The sequence below is a fragment of the Eurytemora carolleeae genome, unplaced genomic scaffold, assembly GCF_000591075.1.
Source record: "Eurytemora carolleeae unplaced genomic scaffold, Eaff_2.0 scaffold22, whole genome shotgun sequence".
NCBI lineage: Eukaryota > Metazoa > Arthropoda > Copepoda > Calanoida > Temoridae > Eurytemora > Eurytemora carolleeae.
The window spans coordinates 74,641-96,110 of record NW_019396028.1 but is presented as its reverse complement, the minus strand read 5'-3'; the positions used below and the strand labels follow the sequence as shown (position 1 = coordinate 96,110).

The window sequence follows — 21,470 nt, the reverse complement described above, 5'->3', positions numbered from 1 at the left end:
GGGGGGGGGGGGTATCTTAAGTTGTGGGCAAAATAGCATAAGTTTTATGAATAATATTTTGTATCTTCTACTTGAATATTTTGTAGTATAGGTATAATGTGGCTCTTCACTTCGGACAGCTTCTTATTCATTAATGCAGTACACAATAATATTGTTATTGTTTACATTTCTACTAGAATATTAACATGGAACATAATTCGTGGATGTTTCATTGAAGGTAAATAAACTTTTGAGCCCAGTTTTATTAAATACGTAGATGAAGATTTTTGGCATTTTTGTATATTTTTACTAGGTAGTTTTGCGTGAATCTGGAAGGACGGAACCATTTGTATTCTCCGGAGCAATTATTTAATTTCCTTTGGGACAGAATAAATTCATCCGGAATTCATTAAAAATTCGAAGAAAAGTTTTCAGTAGCACATGGCAGCCATTGTTTGTTTGTTTTTAACAGAGTTTTGAGGTTTGTAAATTGTTAAAAGTACAGCGGAGAGAAACTAAGTAAATCTGGTGGCGGGGCCAGGGTTCTCTCTCTATGCATTTCCGAACCATGGTATCGACTTCCTGTCCAAACTTGAGCAGACAAACAAACCCAGGCCGACATTCCATTCATATCAGACCACTAAACAGATCAGCAGACCCTTACAGGGACTGTCAAGTGACCCTCCATTTAAAGAGTTAAATGCCCCCTTTAAAACTTCATCTGAGCAAAAATGACTGAGATATTCCACCTTTTTTGTCAGAAAATTAAAAACTTTCATCTCTGTTTTCTGAGTAGATTTATGTGGCTGACTGGAGAGATGAAATTGGCAGAATTAATCACATTTAAAGATGGAAACTAGATCTACAGTTACTTTAAACAAAGCACTAGCCATACCAAAAAGACCATCAACCAAAAAGACCATCAACCAAACACAAACAACAAAGTTCCAAACAAGAACAAACAACTAACCAGACAAACTACCAAACAACTCACCAATAAGTCAATATAACGAGCCTATGTACCCGCCCCTTATCCCAAAGCAAATAAATAAAAACTTGAATTTGCTTTTTTTACTAAAAATATACTACTCTGAGTATACAATGTTTTTGTAACCAACAACGGACAGATTAAGAAAAGAAGAACAACCAAATATTGAAGAATAGGATTGTAGATGAAGTGAGATAAAGGATTTATCCCCCTGGGATATATATACCAACATTTTATCTCAATTTATATTTCCTGGTTTAAAGAGTTACAGAAGAAATTCCTTATGTTTGTGTGACAACCTCAATATGAAAACTTTCACAGAAGATAATACTATTTTCCTTTTATGAGAGCATTGTCTCATTCTTTTATTTTCACGATCATTCGTAGATATGAGATTTCTTCTTTCAGGCTCTGAAAACAACATTTCTTGAGTATCGGTACTTAGTTTAGATAAAACTTAACGAAACAACACAATTACAGAATTGTTCATCTTAAGTACTCAGTAAAAATGACCCCACCCCCCTCCGATATAGCTAGTTACGTCATCCCTCCAATATATATAGTTTTATCATCCCTCCAATATATATGGTTCTATCATCCCTCCAATATATATAGCTCTATCATCCCTCCAATATATATAGTTCTATCATCCCTCCAATATATCTAGATCTATCATCCCTCCAATATATCTAGTTCTATCATCCCTCCAATATATCTAGTTCTATCATCCCTCAAATATATATAGTTCTATCCTCCCTCCAATATATATAGTTCTAGCTGCTCATAACTTGATCAATCCAAAACAACCAAAAATAATGAAAAGGTTTATATGCAACCCTTTAGATTTTAAAAACCACTATCAGCCCTCTAATCTCATTCCAGTCTTTCCATTTAAATATGGTGATTTCAAAAGTTTATAAAATCTGTCCAATAAGCTTTGTCAAAAATTCATCCTATTATCACAAATTAAAAGGGAGTGACCGGCAATGCATGGTAGGTAAACTGAGAATGCAGTATTACGGAAATTTGTTTAAGATTCATTTGAGAACTATGAGACGTTTGTTCAGCTAAAGCAAAATTCAATCTTTAAAATCCTCATAGATTGTTAATTTTTGAGAAATGAATTTGAGAATCGGTTTAAAAAAATTATTCAATAACGACGACTAAAAGTGTAGTAAAATTTTGACAGTAAATTAATGTTTAGAAACAGGTTAAGAAAATAAAAATTCATTAAAAAGACGACATTTGAAGGATTTGAAGAAATCTGTCAACAAATTCATAAAGAATAAGAAATTCAATATAATGATGAAAAAGAAATAATTTTCTCTAACATTGATTTATTGAGAAAATTTCAATCGAGAAATATGTTCCTCATCTGATTAATTAACTTTAGATTTTTTTTACATTTTTTGTCGTCATTATTTAATAATTTAAAAAAAAAAAGATTCTCAAAACACTACCACTCAAATGAATGATTTTGAACGTCGACTTTGCGCTTAAACTCAGTAATTATACATCATTAAAATGTTCTACATGTTTCAAATGAATCCTAAAAAATGTTTCCCCAATACTACATCTTCAGGTTAACTACCATACATTGCCGGTCACTCCCTTTAAAGATTAAGGTTGAAGCAAAGGTGGCTGTCGACTGTTAAATGAAGAGTTAGCCTGATATAAAGATGGAAAAATGTTGACGTGTTTCTTTTCTCTTACATCTGCATTGTGTGGACTATCTAGAGAAGATCAATAGAGGATTATCATATAATAAGTACTTATCCCTCTTCACTACCTGCTCTTCACATTTATATATACCTCAAACCGACAAAAAGTTAGAATGACCAGAGGTTGGAACTATTGAATTTAGAAAGCGCTATTTTATATAGTCCTTTAGTACAAGACAGCTTTATTTAACACTTTCTGCAGTTGATATCGAGTTTCAGCATTAGGTATTTATATATGGCACCCCTGACTAACCAGAGTGAGAAGCATTTGGTTTCATTTATTTGAAATCAAAAATGTTTTGGTCTATATTTCAACAATCTTTAAACTTACGGATTTGTGTAAAAAGTGACTTGAGTCCGAATTTAATGAATTTAAGCCCCGTCTCATATCCGCCAAAAACCAGTTTCAATTGAGCGCCGGCTTAAATCTTGAAAAATTTAATACAATTTTAAGTGGAGTCCAAACATATTTGAGCCGCAGCTTAAATTTAAGCCGCGGCTCAAATTCTTTAAATTCGGACTTTGTGCATTGCTACAGCAGGAAAACATCAGAATAAACACTAATAAGAATAAGAATAAAACATATTTATAGCTTAAAGTCATTTGAAATTACACTTACAGTCCCTTCAAGTGGAAAAAATTGAAGAAAAATATATAAACAAGCGTATGTGAGATTACTGAATTCAGAGTTTTTATGACAAAGCTTATAGAAAATTAATTGACCAAAGCTGAACTAATTTCAATACAATGTCTTTAAAGATTAAACAGATCTAGAGAATCCTCCACTTCGTTTGATCATGGTTTCAGAAATCATCTTTTATTGCAATGAAATAAAAATGTTTCCGATTAAATAGCTATCCTTTTAAATTTTCGTGAACCCTCCCTTTAATTCTCTAGTTCCCTAGCCTTATATTTGATCTGGTCTGTGATCTCCTTCTAGATTCTTTAATGTGTGACCAGACTGGAGATTTGTCATCCTGTGGTCTAGGAGAGGCACCTCCCACTTTTCCAACAGACAATCCACAATCTTTCTCTTTCAATTTTTCAAGGACTTTTCTTCCCATTCTTTCCCTTTCTTTCAAGTTTTATCCTTTTTATTTTATCCTTCTTATTCAATTTTTCAAGGACTTTGGTTCCCATTCTATGCTTCTTATTCAATTTTTCAAGGACTTTGCTTCCCATTCTATCCCTTTCTTTCAAGTTTTATCCTTCTTATTCAAGTTTTCAAAGACTTTGCTTCCCATTCTATGCTTCTTATTCAAGTTTTCAAGGACTTTGCTTCCCATTCTATGCTTCTTATTCAAGTTTTCAAGGACTTTGCTTCCCATTCTATCCCTTTCTTTCAAGTTTTATCCTTCTTATTCAGACTTTGCTTCCCATTCTATGCTTCTTATTCAAGTTTTCAAGGACTTTGCTTCCCATTCTATGCTTCTTATTCAAGTTTTCAAGGAATTTGCTTCTAATTTTATTTTTTCTTTCAAGTTTTCGAGGACTTTGCTTCCAATTCTAACCCTTTCTTTCGGGTTTTCAAGAACGTTGCTACTCTATTTCCTATTCTTCTCATTCAAGTTTTCAAGGACTTTGCTTCCCATTATATTATTCTTATTTGAGTTTTCAAGGGCTTTGCTTCCCATTATAATCTTCTTATTCGAGTTTTCAAGGACTTTGTTTCCCATTCTATTCTTCTCATTCAAGTTTTCAAGGACTTTGCTACCCAAACTCTCCTTCCAATTCTATTCTTTTTTTTAAGTTTTCAAGAACTTTGCTTCTCATGTTCTTATCTTCAATTTCAAGTTGTAATGGACTTTGCTTCCCATTCTATCTTTTTCTTTTAAGTTTTTGAGAACTTTGCTTCCCATTCTGTCCTTTCATTAATTTTTTGAAAAATTCACCACACAATTTTTTGGTCATAAAAACCGTCCTACCCTGTTTTTCCCAACAGCAATTAAAGACTAAAAATGTCAAAATAAAAGAAAATCTATATGTGCGTTCTTGATTCCAGAAAAATTAAACATGAAATCATGATTCCTAGTTCTCCCTTCCTTAGTTTAATCCAAGAAAAGAAAAGATCTAGAATTGATTAGACTCCTTCCTCAACTTTTCCATGAAAATTATTCTAAAATTCCAGGTTTAGACTTAAACCATATGATCGACTGAACATTAGAAACTTTTATAAAAATATATAGGATTGAGTCACAAACTCTGATTTTCTAATCTGTTTATCTTATCAACCCAATTTATTAGACCTAAGATATTTCAAAACATAAATTCTGTTAGATCAGAATGAATAAATGAATTAGAAAATTTAAATTAGTGGCAAAGACTCAACTTCTTTGTAATCATATGAAAACATGTAAAAAATCATATGAAAACATATAACAAATCACATGAAAACATATAAAAAAATCATATGAAAACATATAAAAATCATATGAAAATATATAAAAAATCATATGAAAATATATAAAAAATCATATGAAAATATATAAAAAATCATATGAAAATATATAAAAAAGTGAAATAAAAAAGGAAATGTTGTTAAATCACTGAAATCATACTTTTTGAGAAAAACGCTTTTTTTTGTCTAAGAAATATGAACTATTTTTGGGGATTTAAGTGATGAATCTCCCCCCACCCCACACACAATAGTCCCCCCCACCCACTCCAATACTTTCCCCTCCTTGAACCCTTGTGTTAACTAGAATTCCAATACTTACTCCTACAAGAAACTATAAATAGATACTAACTTTTATTCTATATTCTCTTAATGATTTCTTGCCAAATGAGGATTAAACAAAGATTTGGCAATTTCCTAAAACCAGTTCAAAATAAAGATATGAAACAGGGGCTCAAAAAAGGAATGTTTCAAGAGGTGGCCTCCTTTTCCCCCGAATACCGCAGCGCTCGGCCCCAAAATTATCTCTATTTGACCTAACATAGTCCAATTAATAAATGTATACTACAATTAATCACACAGCCGCAGTATCAGAGGCTATACTCCAAATTTATCTAAACTTTCCCCTAATTCTATTTTTTATCTCTTTGGAATCAAATTAGTCGCGTTCAATTCTCTCTCATCTTCTTGGATTCAAATTTGTGACAGAGAGGTTTAAAGAGCTGTGGTTAAACTCCCGGAAAGCAAATAAAGAAACCTAATGAAAAAGGTTATAAGACTTTTCCTCAGTTTAAAAATGTGCAGATTTAGAACAAACACAAGTATGAGATAATCTGATAAATTGTAAATGTAAGTTCACAAAAAACATGATAAATCCATCACGTCAAACTAAAGTAAATTCCACGTTAGATTAAAATCTTATATTTTTTCCTATTATGACACTTCTTTTAGAAGGAGCTATTGAGAGGAACACACATGTCTTGATTTTGAATTTGCTTTTCTCATAGAAGAAACCAAAACTGGAGGAAAAAGTTCAAATGAAATTATAATTAATGGCGTGAAATTATTCATTTCGTGAGAGACGGTAATAATTTAACTATTCCACCTCATTATTCCCCCCCCCCCACCCCTGGTCTGGTCTGTGCTGCAAAAAGGGGGGGGGGGTGTTAGGTAAAAATAATGGAGATAAAAAATATATAAAATATGTTTGGTTTTATAATATCGAAATTAACATCGCGTATGTTAATACTGATAATTATATGGTTCATCTTGAACGCTGGATTTCGATATCCAGTGTGGGTACTTTAAAATAAAAAATAACAATGCTTGATCCCCAGAGATTGAGAATATTTTCTTAAAAAGAACATTTTAAGATAAGATTTGGTAAAGGAGGAAAATGCCAAGAAAAGTTAATGTATCTGTACACTACTGTGAAGGAAGAGGGAAATGTATCTGGACGCTAAGCTGTGAACGGAGGGGGGAAATGAGGTTGGGAGGGTGATGGTTCTTGCGAGGAGGGGCCGGGGGGGGGGGGGGGGTCCGCCCAAATAGTTGTAAAAGCTTCTGAGCATTGTTCATTTACATTACTACTAGATGTCATGATAATATACTTTTCATATTTAACAAAATAAAGGCAAACAAAAGAAAACAGAAGAATGATGCAATTTTCATTATAAAATGCAGATGGTAGAGGAAAACATATTATGAATTAAATACAAGGCACAAAAGCAAGTTTTTGTGGAAAATTATGCTAAAATGTACATTATTTTAACTTTTTACATAACCACTAACTCATATTATATTATATTCCGTTGCTAAACCAGATTACGGATTATATGTAAATTTTTAATTCTGTGAATTTTTACAACTTTTAGAAATTCAAAAATCGATTGGGAATATAATAATATTATGTTAGCTTAAAGGAACTGACTTCTTGCCACAAAATCAAATTTTCTAATCCCTATATCATTGCAACCTGATGGTGTAAACCTTTGATATTTCAAACTTAGATCATTTGATCTAACAGAATTCATAGTTTGAAATATCTAAAGCCTCAGGCATTGGGTTGCAAAGATATAGGTATTAGAAAATCAGAGTTTGTTGCAAGAACTCATTTCCGTTGATCATATAAGAGTTCTACTAACTACATGATATTAAAGAGGAGAGAGTGATTTGAAACACAGGCACAAACATGCAGTCATTTAATGGTTGCAATTGCTCGAGCAAAAAATCTATGAGAACTTTGCCAATTACAACTTAACTAGTTTTTAAGACAAAATAATGTATTTTAGGGAACTATTTTTTGTAAACAACCGCCAAAGGAAGTCTTAAACTTGTTTCATGTGATAAAAACTAAGTTTTTAAAGAATGACTTCTTTATAAACAACTCGCAAGTCTGTAAAGAACTACCATCTATGTATGATCAAACCAAAGATTGTAGTTTTTTTAACAATTTAACAAAATCTAAGCTTTAGGTTTCTTAGCACCTATCCTTCATTAATATTTTTGAAACTAAATAAGTTTACTGATAACTAAATAAAATACCTCGTCGACTCTGTCCAGTAGAGTAGGATGAGTAGGATGAGACGAATGAGAAGGATGGGACGAATGAGAAGGATGAGACGAATGAGAAGGATGGGACGAATGAGAAGGATGAGACGAATTTCTATGCTGTAAGGTAGCTGGAGTCAGGGTGTATATATCCGTTTGTCTAGGTTTCTCATCATCATCATCCTATCATAGAATAAAACTACAGTTTAACGGACTGTTAGCGTTATTTCAAACATGGCAATGCCCGATTCACAGCGATACCCTAGAAATCTATATCAAATTAATAATGTGGAAGATAACTTTGTTTTCTTAGGTTAGTGTGTAATTCTGATTTAGTTCATATATGTTTTCATGCAGTAGACATCGCAAGTTACTTTTGTAGAGAAACCACAGTTAAGACTAATCATTTTTTTAAATTATAAACAATGATCAGACAAAGCTTTAAAGGGTACCATTGTAAATCGGACATTACCAACTTTGCATGAAGGGTTACTTGAAATTAGCTTACAATCCCTTTAACACATTCAAAACTACAGTGTATACTATTATTATCTACTAAAAGCAATAAAATCCATAAACCCCAAATCCGGGATTTCCAAAATGTGATTTTTAACGATGCTTATTTGAATTTAAATCTATCAAATAAAACTGATATGGAATTATGTTTCAATATCTCCTTTATTTCCCTGTATTGTAAGTACAAAAATTGAGGGTGATTACAGGTGATCCCAAGACTGTATTGCAAAATTGTAAAAGAATTGAGTCTTTGCCACAAACTCTGCTTTTCTAAACACTATATCTTTGGATTCCAGTGTCGTAGACCTTAGATATTTCAAACTATGAATTGTGTTAGATCAAATAATATAAGTTTGAAATATCAAAGATTTACGACATTGGGTTCCAAAGATATAGGGAATATAAATTCAGAGTTTGTGGCAAAGACTCAATTCCTTTGCTTTCATTGAGTTCTTGCCACTAACTCTGAATTTCAAATCCATATATCTTTGTAATCCAATGCCGTAGATCTTAGATATTTCAAACTATGAATTCTGTAAGATCAAATAATCTAAGTATGAAATATCAAAGGTTTTCGTTATTAGGTTGCAAAGTTACAGGGGTTAGAAAATTTGAGTTTGTGGCAAGGATTCAAATCCATTATTCAAAGTTTTGAATCTGCATGCAGATTCAAAAATTAAAGAAGATTTCATAAATTAAAGAAAGAAAGTCCCAACGGTTACAAAAGTCCTTTTTTTGTTCATTTTTCTTCCATTCAATCCGTTATGAAAAAAATTTCGCATCTTCTATATATGTAAATAAGTATTTTGCATATTTGATCATTTGAAAATGGAGTTGGTCAATTTTCTAAGTGAAAGTTTAGATTTTCAGGCATAGCTAGAAAAGCAATAAAACTAGTTTTTTTGTTTCAATTTGTCAAATTTTCATATATTTCTGAGTCATCTAAAAACCGAAACAAATCTTAAATTTCTTTTAAGTTTAAAAGTAGCGGAATTTTTGTGCAACATAAACCTTGCTATACATTATCATTTTAAAAACGATTAATAGGTCGTCAATGCATTCTCATATTCTTGATTTCTTTTTGACACCATTACCTTTAAACGTAACATTTCTGTGAATGAAGCATAATTCATTGTTTTCAAACTTAATTCGTGGGCCATAAAAAAGTATCGTTGACAGTTGAATACAAATTAAAAGGCTCTCGTTGTGAATCCCCAATGGAACTTTGAAAGCAAAGATTTGCTTAAAATCATGTTAAGGCAGTCCATGCCCTAGGTTGAGAGTATATATACACCTTTACTCTTTCCCTTATTTTTCACATTTACATATTCAATACTTTTTGTTGGACATTTAAAAGTTACAATATTAAATCTTTTTCACTGATTTGCAATAATAGATTAAGCTTGACTGAGTTTATTCTAATAAATATGTACCCGTATCTATTGCTGGTTTTGCGCGAGTCTTGTTCAGTTAAAGAGACTGTAGGCGTAATTTCAAGTGACCCTTCATTAATAAAATATCGTTTCCGATTCACAACAGTGCCCTTTAAAACTTTTACTGGTCAGAAAATAAATAATTACATTCAACTTTTTTTTAACCCGCTTCAGACATAAACATTCGGCAATTTCTAGGTTTACATGTAACATGTAACATCAACAGGTAAACTTTTTAGCGTACAATCCCGTTTTATGTCAATTCGAACACTATCTGAGAAATAACCACAAAGGGTTCTTTTTCCTCAAAGTCAAAGGTTTACAGGATACCTCTTGTGAATCGGGCATTGCCATCTTTGAACGGAGGGTCCCTTGAAATTAGGCGTACAGTCCCTTTAAGTGTGATAATTACCTCGAGATCACTCTCAGCATTATATCCGTCCTCCTCCTCGGTATTTGAACAGTCTTGTTCTACTCCCATCTTCTTCAAAGCTCCTTCAAGACGATCATATTCATCCCGTAACTTCCTAAATACAAAAATAGTTGTATTTGATCTGAAAAAAAAACTATGAAACTGTTTTTCTTGGTTTTTTTTGTGGTATTTTATCTAATTTAAATTTGTTAATTATTAAAATTGTTGTAAAATGTTTTTAATTATTTTTCCCGTCAGTTTAAATTCCGTTGGATGATTGGATAATAACACATGCAACTAGTTTCTGTTAAAAACGAATATTTAGATTGAAAAAATAATAAAATAATTAGCGATCATTAATATTGATGTACATTTCGAGACGAATGTCAATATATATAATAATTAATAAGACGACAATTCAAAAAAGTATACAACTTACATCTCAAACTATTTTTTAAACACGGACACTTTCGACTGAATATAATAGAGTTGATAGAAGAATAAAATAGCTAGAATAGAATAGAATAGATTTTATTAGAATATAATATAATTTAATAATTTAGAGTAGAATAGAAAAAATAATTTAGTAAAAATTTACTGCTCAGATAATGAAAGATAAATGATTTTTTAAACCCAGTTTTTAAAAACTAAATTGCGAGATAATCCAAAGGCGATAAAAGAATTTATACTTGAATTTTATAATGTATGTTAATTTGCCTAAGTATCCTCAAATTATCAATTCAAATTCTCGTATAATATTCAAATTTATCTCCCTTGGTATACATTCAACCTTTATTCTCAACCTTTATCCTACGTAGCCCAGTTTATAAATGTAAGAAAAGAGCAGGTAATTTCGAACAAAACCTTGGACCTGAAACCTGGGACTAAACCTGAAACCTTAATGTTAAAACCTTAGATCTGTACTGAACTGAAATCTTAGAACTAAACCTAAAACCTTAGAAATAAACCTTAAACCTAGAATCTTAAATCAAAACAAACCTGAAACCTTAAAACTAAACTTTAAACCTGAAACCTTAGACTCTAGCCAAAACCTTTGAACAAAACCTAAAACCTAATAAATAAACTTGAAAGCTTAGAACTAAACTTGAAACCTTAGAACTAAACTTGAAACCTTAGAGACCTTAAATCTAAACATGAAACCTAAAACCTTATATTTAAGCGAACCTGACCTCTTAGAACTATTTTTAAATCTTAGAACCTAACCTTAAACCTTAGAGCTGAACCTTATATCTAAAACCTTAGAATTAAACTGAACCATTAGAGGTTTTAACCTTAATCTTTACAACTGAATCTTGAATTAGAAACTTTAGAATTAAACCTTAAATTTAAACCACTAGAATTAAACCTTAATTTGAACCACTAGAACTAAACCTTAAATTCGAACCACTAGAATTAAACCTTAATTGGAACCACTAGAACTAAACCTTTAATTCGAACCACTAGAATTAAACCTTAATTTGAACCACTAGAACTAAACCTTAAATTTGAACTACAAGAACTAAACCTTAAAATCGAACCACTAGAATTAAACCTTAATTTTAACTACTAAAACTAAACCTTAAATTTGAACAACTAGAACTAAACCTTAAGTTTGAACTACTAAAACTAAACCTTAAATTTGAACCATTAGAATTAAACCTTAAATTCAAACCACTAGAAATAAACCTTAAATTCGAACCGCTAGAATTAAACCTTAATTTGAACTACTTAAACTAAACCTTAAATTTGTACTACTAGAACTAAACCTTTAATTTGAACTACAAGAACTAAACCTTAAATTTTAACCATTATAATTAAACCTCATATTCGAACTACTAGAACTAAACTTTAAGTTTAAACCACTAGAACTAAACCTTAAATTCGAACCGCTAGAATTAAACCTTAATTTGAACTTCTTAAATTAAACCTTAAAATTGTACTAAACCTTAAATTTGAACTACAAGAACTAAACCATAAAATTGAACCACTAGAATTAAAATTAAAATTTTAACCATAGCAATAAACCTTAAATTAAAACCATTAGAACTAAACCTTAAATTTTAACCACTAGAATTAAACCTCATATTCGAACTACTAGAACTAAACCTTAAATTTAAACCACTAGAACAAAACTTTAAATTTGAACTTCTAGAACTAAACCTTAAATTTTAACCCTCAGAATTAAAATTAAAATTTTAACTATTAGAATTAAACCTTAAATTCGAACCAATAGAATTAAACCTTAAATTCGAACCACTAGAATTAAACCTTAAATTCAAACCACTAGAAATAAACCTTAAATTCAAACCACTAGAAATAAACCTTAAACCTTAGGATTAAACTATAACAACTTTTAACCTGACATTATAAAGCTGAAATCTGGGTTTAAAAACACCGGAACCGTGTAGCTCAAACCTAAAACTTAAAACTAAAATCTTAAACCCTTAAACCATAATTACGAAGCTAGAGCCAAAATTTAAACAAAAACCTTCAGCATGAATTGAACCATTAAACCCAAATACTGATATCTGAAACTATACGCAAACAAGAAATTAAGTTTAAAGAAATAAAGCTGTATAGTGTATACATGTAATAAATATCGGGTAAGTATAGACCTGGAGCCAGACATAAATCTGGAGAGAGAGTTTGATGAAGTAAGGAAGAAAAAACACCTGGGGCAATAATGTTTGGAGTCAAGAGGTCGACATAAAAAAGATGTACAGCAAGAAGAAGTACAGCAAGAAGAGGCACAGAAAGAAGATGTATACAGATGTACGGGAAGAACAGCATAAAGAAGAGTGCCAAGATGTTCCCAAGCAGAAGTGCCAAATGAGTATGAAAAGAGGTGTCAGACGCGATACGGACAGCAGTGTAACATCAACTATAACGAAAAGTATTCCATCAAAGATGAGAAGGATTATATGGACGGGATACAAGAAGAAGTATTCTAAGACACAGGAACAGGACTGCGGCACGATACAAAACCAGTTGGAGACTATGAACGGCAAACTGTGTCATGAAGTGTTATGGAGCGAATGCTATAATAACCCCAAGAAGGAGTACTAGAGCATGCAGAAGTCCGTGAAGAAGATCACCCATTAGAAAAAGTGCAACATCGGGACTGATCACCAGTGCAAGGTTGAAAATGTCCGGCAATGTAGGTTCCTGAACAAGAGAAGGTTAGAGAATGCAACCGGGTAAACAATCATGTCTGCAATGGTATCCATGGTGATGAAGTGATCTCTATGCAGTACACGGAGGTACCCAAGGAAAAGGTTGGGATGAATCTACTCAAGTATACCAGAATATTCCCAAGATGGTGTTCCAGAATGTTCAAAAGGTAAATTCTTGGGTCAAGTCTAGACAAGAATGACATGATAGGCCAAGAGAAGAATGACATGAAGTTCTCAGAGTGTATACTGACTAAGTATCTGTATACAAGAATGCAAATCTGTCAATGTTCCTGTGAGCAGCCCTGTACAAAATAAATCCTGCCATGATGTTACAGGACAGATTTCTATATTGGTTCCTAGACAGAAATGTGACAGTAAATCAAGAGATGTCTGTCATCAGGTTCCAAAGGAGGTCTACAACAGTGTACACAAGAAGTAATAAACTCAAGTTACAACAGAAACCAAGAATGGAATAAATGAAGATATGGAGCTGCTGGAAATAAAGAAGTATGTTGAAAATAAGGGATAAATAACCCTAATTTTCAATACTCCCTCCCCTCCCCCCCATTTGTAATAAATTTATAATTTATTTATAATTTATAATTTCGAACATATCGAAAAAATTGTCGACATTACGAACATATTAGGAGGGATATAAAAATTAGTTATATATCATGTGACATTCAGATTCTGATTCATAATTTCGAAATAGATGTTCACAAGTACGTGCATTTGATAGTTATATTTTAAGAACAAAAATGCTAGATTTTTCTTTTTAACAGTGCATATATATATATATAGCATAAAGATCAGACCTGATAAATCTGAGCTTCTAAAACTCCGATATTGGTGAAGCAATATCATATCTATATAGTATTTAATCTCGTATATTAACAGTGCATATATATATAGCATAAAGATCAGACCTGATAAATCTGAGCTTCTAAAACTCCGATATTGGTGAAGCAATATCATATCTATATAGTATTTAATCTCGTATATATTAACAGTGCATATTTATATAGTATAAAGATCAGACCTGATAAATCTGAGCTTCTAAAACTCCGATATTGGTGAAGCAATATCATATCTATATAGTATTTAATCTCGTATATATTAACAGTGCATATTTATATAGTATAAAGATCAGACCTGATAAATCTGAGCTTCTAAAACTCCGATATTGGTGAAGCAATATCATATCTATATAGTATTTAATCTCGTATATATTAATAGAGCCAGATATTTATAGATGAGAAATCAGTCTTTAGTTGCCAAACATTAGGTTAATTTAGAGTGAACCTTAAAAATTAACAATTATTTTTTCACGAGCATAAAAAAGAAAAGAAACTCTAAAAAATGTTTTGTTCACTTCAAATAGACATCAAAATTTACTTTTACTCTGAAAAGCGAGAAAAACTAATTTGTTTAGTTGCTTGCATATAAAGATTTAATTTTAAAAGCTTTACAAAAAAGGGGGGAATTGTCTGAAAATATGCAAGGCTTATTTCTAAAGTGAAATAAAATTTTTGATTTAATTTAGTTTAAATTTGAAGACATTGCACTCAAATAATACGAATACGATGAATAATGTACAAACGCTGCTTACTGGACATATATATAATTCATATGTACATATTAAATATATTTAAGATACAATAACATTAATTATTAGTTCTAAACATTGGATTAGTATAATCCTAGCTTAGGGAAAATAAGAAGTTGTTTCATGTCAATATAAACACATTTTATGGACATTTACAGGATTAGGATGTTGAGTAGCCTTCATAATATCATTCAAACTACAAAGAGTGTGGGAAAATTTAAAAAGATTTACATTCAAAATTATAGCAATTAAATATTCAGATTTATATGATGGCCTGTAGTCTGTTTGCCTTCCCTGTCTGTAAAATGTACAATTTACATTGCACAAATGTGTTGTATATATCGTATATGTATTGTAAAGTACTCACAATGATGTTCTGTATGCTCTACAACTGTCTGTACAGTGAACAGTGCAAACATGTACTGTATGTATAAATAGTACTCACATGATGCTCAGAGGGCAAAACTTAAAAGAAATTTACAGGGTATCCCAAACCAAACCTGGCCACGAAACCGGGTTAGCTCTCTTAAGTCTGGGTTTGAGTTTCGTAAGGGTTTCGGGAAACTCCGAAAACTCAGAATGTTACGGGGCAATACCTCAAAATGAAACCCTTGTATAGGAGTAGGGTTACGGCTGGGAAAGTGAGTTTCGTAGTGATTGTGGAATATTTGAAGCACTATTTCTTCGTATTTATGCTTTAAATGGCTTCATATATGTTCCAAATACTTGATCCGTTAAGATCTCTCTCTCTATAGACTCGATATTGAATAGAGTACAGTCAAATCGAACTTAAAAACATTTTTCTGTTAAAAGTGAATACAGTAATTTATTTACGTTTATCTGCTAGCAGGCCCGTAACCAGGGGGGGGGGTGCAAGGGTGCACGTGCCCCCCCCTTTCTTCTAAAAGAGGGGTGCAATGACGAATTTGCCCCCCCCCCCCCCCTAGTCCCATATAACAGAAATTGTTTTCATAAGTTTCTAAAATCTAGTTTTAAATTATATAGCCCGAGTAAGAATAATAATATCAATAGACTGCTGAAGAAAAATTAACATCAATCTACCTAATACATTAAAATAGTTTTTTTTTTCAAAAAGTCCTGTAAATTACTTTTGCTTAAAAATCTTAGTGATATTGTAAAAATTTAGAATGCAACAGAAAAAAAAATTGTAGCCTTAGAAATTTTTTTTAATGAGATCCTTGTGCAAAAAAAACTTTTTTAAGTTTAATAAGTACCAAAAATATTCTATAAACTAAAAGAAAGTCTCAGCAAATTCACAAATGTATCTGATGACATCACACAACTACAGATATTTTTTAAAAAATCTGTAGCTCCACCTTTCTGGACATTATAAGAGTGTAAATTTAAATCTTTCCTTGGATGGGCCGACTATAACGCCAAAAAACTGATACCAATTTGATCACTTTCCAGTGCGTAGCAGCTTTATTCATAAAACACCACAGCTGGAGACTCCAATGACAGCATATTTTAACCCAGTTTCCTAGAGTTTCAAAATACGTTTTAAGAACATGAAACCCGAACTCTGCCAAACCTGGGTTTCAGGAAACCGGGTATCGTAGCGAGTTTTATAATTTTCTTAAGTTTTGCCCTCAGTATGAACATGTACTGTATGTATTATAGAGTTTACCTCAAGATGTTCTTTATGCCCTACACCTGTCTATACAATGTACAGTGTTCACATGTACTGTATGTATTGTAAGTACTCACATGATGTTCTGTATGCCCTGCCTGAGATCGTTATCCAGTTCCTCTTCTTCACTAGACGTAGATACACCCAGACCTCCAGCACTAGAATATATTTAAATAATAAACAATCAATTAAGTTTTGTGAGTCGTGACTGTATAGTCCCTACTGTAGGATGTATAGTCCCCAACTGTAGGATGTATAGTCCCTAACTGTAGGATGTATAGTCCCTAACTGTAGGATGTATAGTCCCCAACTGTAGGATGTATAGCCCCCAACTGTAGGATGTATAGCCCCCAACTGTAGGATGTATAGTCCCTAACTGTAGGATGTATAGTCCCTAACTGTAGGATGTATAGTCCCTAGTTGTAGGATGTACAGTCCCTAACTGTAGGATGTATAGTCCCTAACTGTAGGATGTATAGTCCCTAACTGTAGGATGTATATTCCTCAACTGTAGGATGTATAGCCCCCAACTGTAGGATGTATAGTCCCTAATATCTGTAGGATGTATAGTCCCTAACTGTAGGATGTATAGTACCTAACTGTAGGATGTATGGTATTTTCTCGAAAGAGGAAAAGACCTCATAAATAATTCCTAAGATGATGTGGTTGGAATTTGTAGAACAATACATGTATCAATACATTTATATTTTCTTTGCTTGTATCATTCATATTTATATATATTATACTTGTATTCCGTTGGATCCCATTAACGTGTTCTCAATGCTTCTTGTTACAGGACAAGATTATTAATTAATTAATTAATTTCTGCTGAAGGAAGAAATGTAGGAAATATCAGAACTAAACTCATTTCTAGATAGAAAAACGAAGTTATCTTCCACATTATTGCTGTAAAGAGTACGTATTGAATCATGCCTATTATGTTTATTTCAGAACTTTAAAACCATCATAGTTCCAGTAGAAGTAAATATTTCCATTTACTGATAGCGCTGATTGAAGGATTCATAACTCTGATTGGATAATGAGATAGATAGGAAGATAGATTTTACCACAGTACTATTTCTATTGGTTCAGAATAGACAACAAACACATGACTGAACCCTGATTGGATCAGTCGCTAATGGACTCGGCATCCAGGAGTGAAGCACGTGATTTTACCTTTAGTTTTGGAGAAGTAATTGGCAAAATTCTCATAGCGTTTTGCGTTAAAGCTTGGATCAATCACTATGACTTATTGATTTGGAAGTATACAGTCGTCTCGGAAGTATTATCCTTTGTGGGTTTCCTCCACTCTGAAACTTGATCATCAAATGTTTAAACAGCCTCAACTTAAAGTGTCGCAACCTCTTCGACTCACCATACTTTATTGTAGCCCTAGACATATACATTTCAATAATGCATTGCGATTGTTCCTAGGTTTAGCTTGAAAGTGGTGATTGACAAAATACTGCTCAATTTTTGTGTGAATAGCATTGGTTTGCTATGTAAAAAGGATTCAATGTTATTAAAGGAGATACTCCTTTATAATAACATTGAATCCTTGTTGTTTTTAGGACACTAAAGTTAACAACATTAGGTTGCACCGTTGCAAAGATATAGGGATTAGAAAATCAGAACTAATGGCAAAGATTCCTTAACTCTTGTAACTATATAAAAAATGTTTTTTTATAAATAATTTTACTTTTAAGACTATTTTTGTTTCTATCAATTTATTTTGAAAAATCTGCAAAGTTAAGTTTGAGGAAGACTGATAAAACTAGACTAACTAATCTCCCTAGACCTGTTTTCAATTAGCTGGATATATGTGCAGGAGGAGGGGGGGTTAAGTATTAAACATATGCAGGTAAAACATAAACTGGGAATGGGGAACACAAGATGCACTATGAGGCCCACCTCAACGAACATTTCTTGGGTTTTCTAAAATGTAAATTAATTTTTTAATCAAGATATGATATATTAGAAATTGCATATAATTTTTCATATATCGTAGTACTGTACTAATATCAATTATAAATCATTGAAATTTACCAGAAAAATTGCTTCTGAAGTGTAGTTATTTTAGACATTTAACTCCCAGTGTATTGTTAATTAATTGAAGTTAGGATTATTTGTTAGACATCTAACTCCCAGTGCTTTGCTTAAATAGCGTAGTTCTTTTTTATATATTCCTAAGGGGGCAGACCTTATCATTAATTAGAATTTCTCTTCTTGTTTTTAGGTCTAAACATGGTAAGACAACCAAAGTCTGAAAGTTTTTTATGGTTTTTTTCTAAATAAAACCAGCTATTGATGCATCGCTACGTGTTCGTAAATAAATTATGATGTTTGAAATATTTTGTTTGATGGAAAACAAAACCTACGAGATATGAATAAATATTCACATAAAATGTATATCCACCCCCCCGGGTCCTGGAAGAGAAATATAAGTGAAGTATTAATAAAACAGCGAGAAAAGAAAGTGAAATGAAGAGAAAAAGGAAATTGTCTATTTCACTTTCTCAGTTTATTGTTTCCGGCACGCAAAGCCTTTTAATACAATAAATACATTTTTCATTGAACGACCCTCTGGAGTAGAAAACGGTCACAGGCATAAAAGGCGCAGCTAAAAAATCAAAAGGGGGAGAACGAAGTTTGGTAAAAGTTGAAAGGTACTGAAAACTTGCCTCTTACTCACTCTAGTTTTCTGATCCTTAATACTTTGTAACCTGATGAAGTTGTAGACCTATGATATTTCAAAATTTGTAATACCAAATAGTTTAAAATATCAAGTTTACACCATCAGATTGCAAAGATATAGGAACGAGAAAACTAGAGTTTAAGGCAAGAGTCGAGAACGCTTAAAAACACACTTGCTGTTTAAACTTCTGAAAGATTCAATTTAAATCTTAGAAATGTCAAAATCAAATGCGCTAATTAAAATCCTTCAAAAAAAATTTTTTTTTATGAAGTGTACTTTTTTACACGAGTCTCAATTAGTTAGCCAATCAATTAGTTCCAACAATATTGCTGCAATAAAAAAATTTCCCTTCTCTCTAAATAAAACAGTAAATACTGATAAATAAATTCGTTTTCTATCACTTTTAACAGGATTTTTATTCTTCATTTTTTCTTTTAAAGAATTTTAGGAGTTTATGTCCGTTCCCTAAAATTTATATTTTTCCTGAACAGTGTCCGAATTTAATGAATTTAAGCCGCGTCTCAAATCATCCAAAAACCAGTTTCAATTAAGCGCCAGCTTAAATCTTGGAAAACTGGATAAATTTAAGTGGAACCAACCATATTTGAGCGACGGATTAAATTTAAGCCGCGGCTCAAATTCTTTAAATTCGGCCTCAGTTTACAGAAAAATCTTAAATGGATAATTTAGAATTATCATTTTTGTTGGTGAACAAACATTAGGAGAACGGTTTTCTAAATGAATCATGTAAATGTAAATTGTTAAGAAACTAAAAAATCAAACGATTTAAACAAGTCTAAACAAAATAAAAATCTGCATCAAACAGTTTAAGGATCTAACTTTTAGGAGTTTAATTTTAACGAAAGAAGAAAAAGAAATATTATATGATGAATTCCAGATGCTCTTCAAGATAATTTTCCGTTTTGACATTGCAAAAATTATTCTCTACAAGCAAAAGTTGCTTATTTAGATAAAAAAATTGAAATCTACGTTTTCTTTGAACTTTGAAGTCTAGACAAAGATTTTAAATAAAGAATAGAAAAGAAAAAAATCTTTTGACTAGTTAGAAAACTAGTCACGCAATCTAAGAATATAGATTAAAACTAAAGGAAGTTATTGTCGGTTTTTGCAACGAAAACATTTAGCGGACTTACTTTATTTACACTCTGGGAGATTAAAAGAAAGAGAGGTACAGTGTAACCCACAAAACTGTGGAATAGGAAGACAATTGTTAGGCTTAAGTTTTTAAAAGTCCAATAAACATGAAACATAGTAATTGTGCACTGTACACAGCCCCTTTTTACTTAATGGATGATATGCTACTTATAAAAGTGTTTGTTTTTTGTTCGTGTATGTACCAGGCTTTAAGGGCGCTTTGCGCCCTCTTCTTTTTCAATCGTGAACATGTTCTCAATCTCCTTGTGTAAATTGTAAAACAAAAACAACCCCAAAAATTTGCGGGTTTTCAAAATTTTCAAAAAAAATTTTGTAAGAAGCAAATTTTTGAAAATTCGATCATCCATAAACCTTTTCAGGGGTCACGCGAGGTCCCACAAAATATTTGGGCCGAATCGGTGAAGTCGTTTTGACGTTTATTGGATACAAACAAACAAACAGACAGACAGAAAAGCAAAGTATACATATAGATATGTATAAAAAAGTCGAAATGTAATTTAGCACTCATGTTTAAATATAAGAGTTATCAGTAATGATCTACCGCTATTTCAAGTCAAAGCGCGAGGTTTACAACTTGTCAGTTCTGATTTATTATTAAGAAAACATATTACATATTCTCAATGTTAAAAAAAAAACATCTTAATGAAAATTAAATGTTTTGATTTCCGAATTAATGATTACCAAGAAGAGTTTTGGTAGTTACCAAGAAGAGTTCTGGTAGTTAACAAAAGAGTTTTGGTAGTTACCAAGAAGAGTTTGATAGTTACCAACAAGAGTTTTGGTAGTTACCAAGAAGAGTTTTGGGAGGAATTATTGATCAAGAATACGTTTAACTAGGTACGGATAGTTCTCTACTGTGGACAAGATTGCAAGAGAGAAGTAGTTTAAATAGCTAATGCATAGTTCAACTGCTTCATTAATTCCAACCTTAGTTATTTATTTTTGTGTGCATTGTTTGTATATTTGTTTGAATCCAATAAACGTCAAAACGGCTGAACCGATCGGGCCCAAATTTTGTGTGGGACCTCACATGACCCCAGGGAAGGTTTTATTAAGGTTTATATAATGATCAAAATTTCAAATATTGGCCTCCAAAAAAATCGATTTTAATTAAATTTTGAAAATTCACAATTTTTTTATAAAATACGCAAACTTTTCTGTTTTTGTTTTACAAT

The 21,470-nt window shown here is 31.8% G+C and overlaps 1 protein-coding gene across 4 annotated transcripts in view; it reads right to left on the bottom strand.

The window, feature by feature from the left end:
* Positions 1-21,470, bottom strand: part of LOC111718432 (uncharacterized) — a 58,464-nt gene that overhangs the window by 11,698 nt on the left and 25,296 nt on the right. For 3 of the 4 annotated variants that reach the window (XM_023494018.1, XM_023494043.1, XM_023494026.1), the window contains exons 3-5: positions 16,502-16,582; positions 9,995-10,109; positions 7,628-7,816 (exon numbers count right to left, since the gene is read on the bottom strand). In XM_023494018.1, coding sequence (XP_023349786.1) covers positions 7,628-7,816; positions 9,995-10,109; positions 16,502-16,582 — 385 coding nt within the window. Of the gene's footprint in view, positions 1-7,627; positions 7,817-9,994; positions 10,110-15,140; positions 15,233-16,501; positions 16,583-21,470 lie in introns of those variants that run through there. The other variant, XM_023494034.1, reaches the window with a different exon arrangement.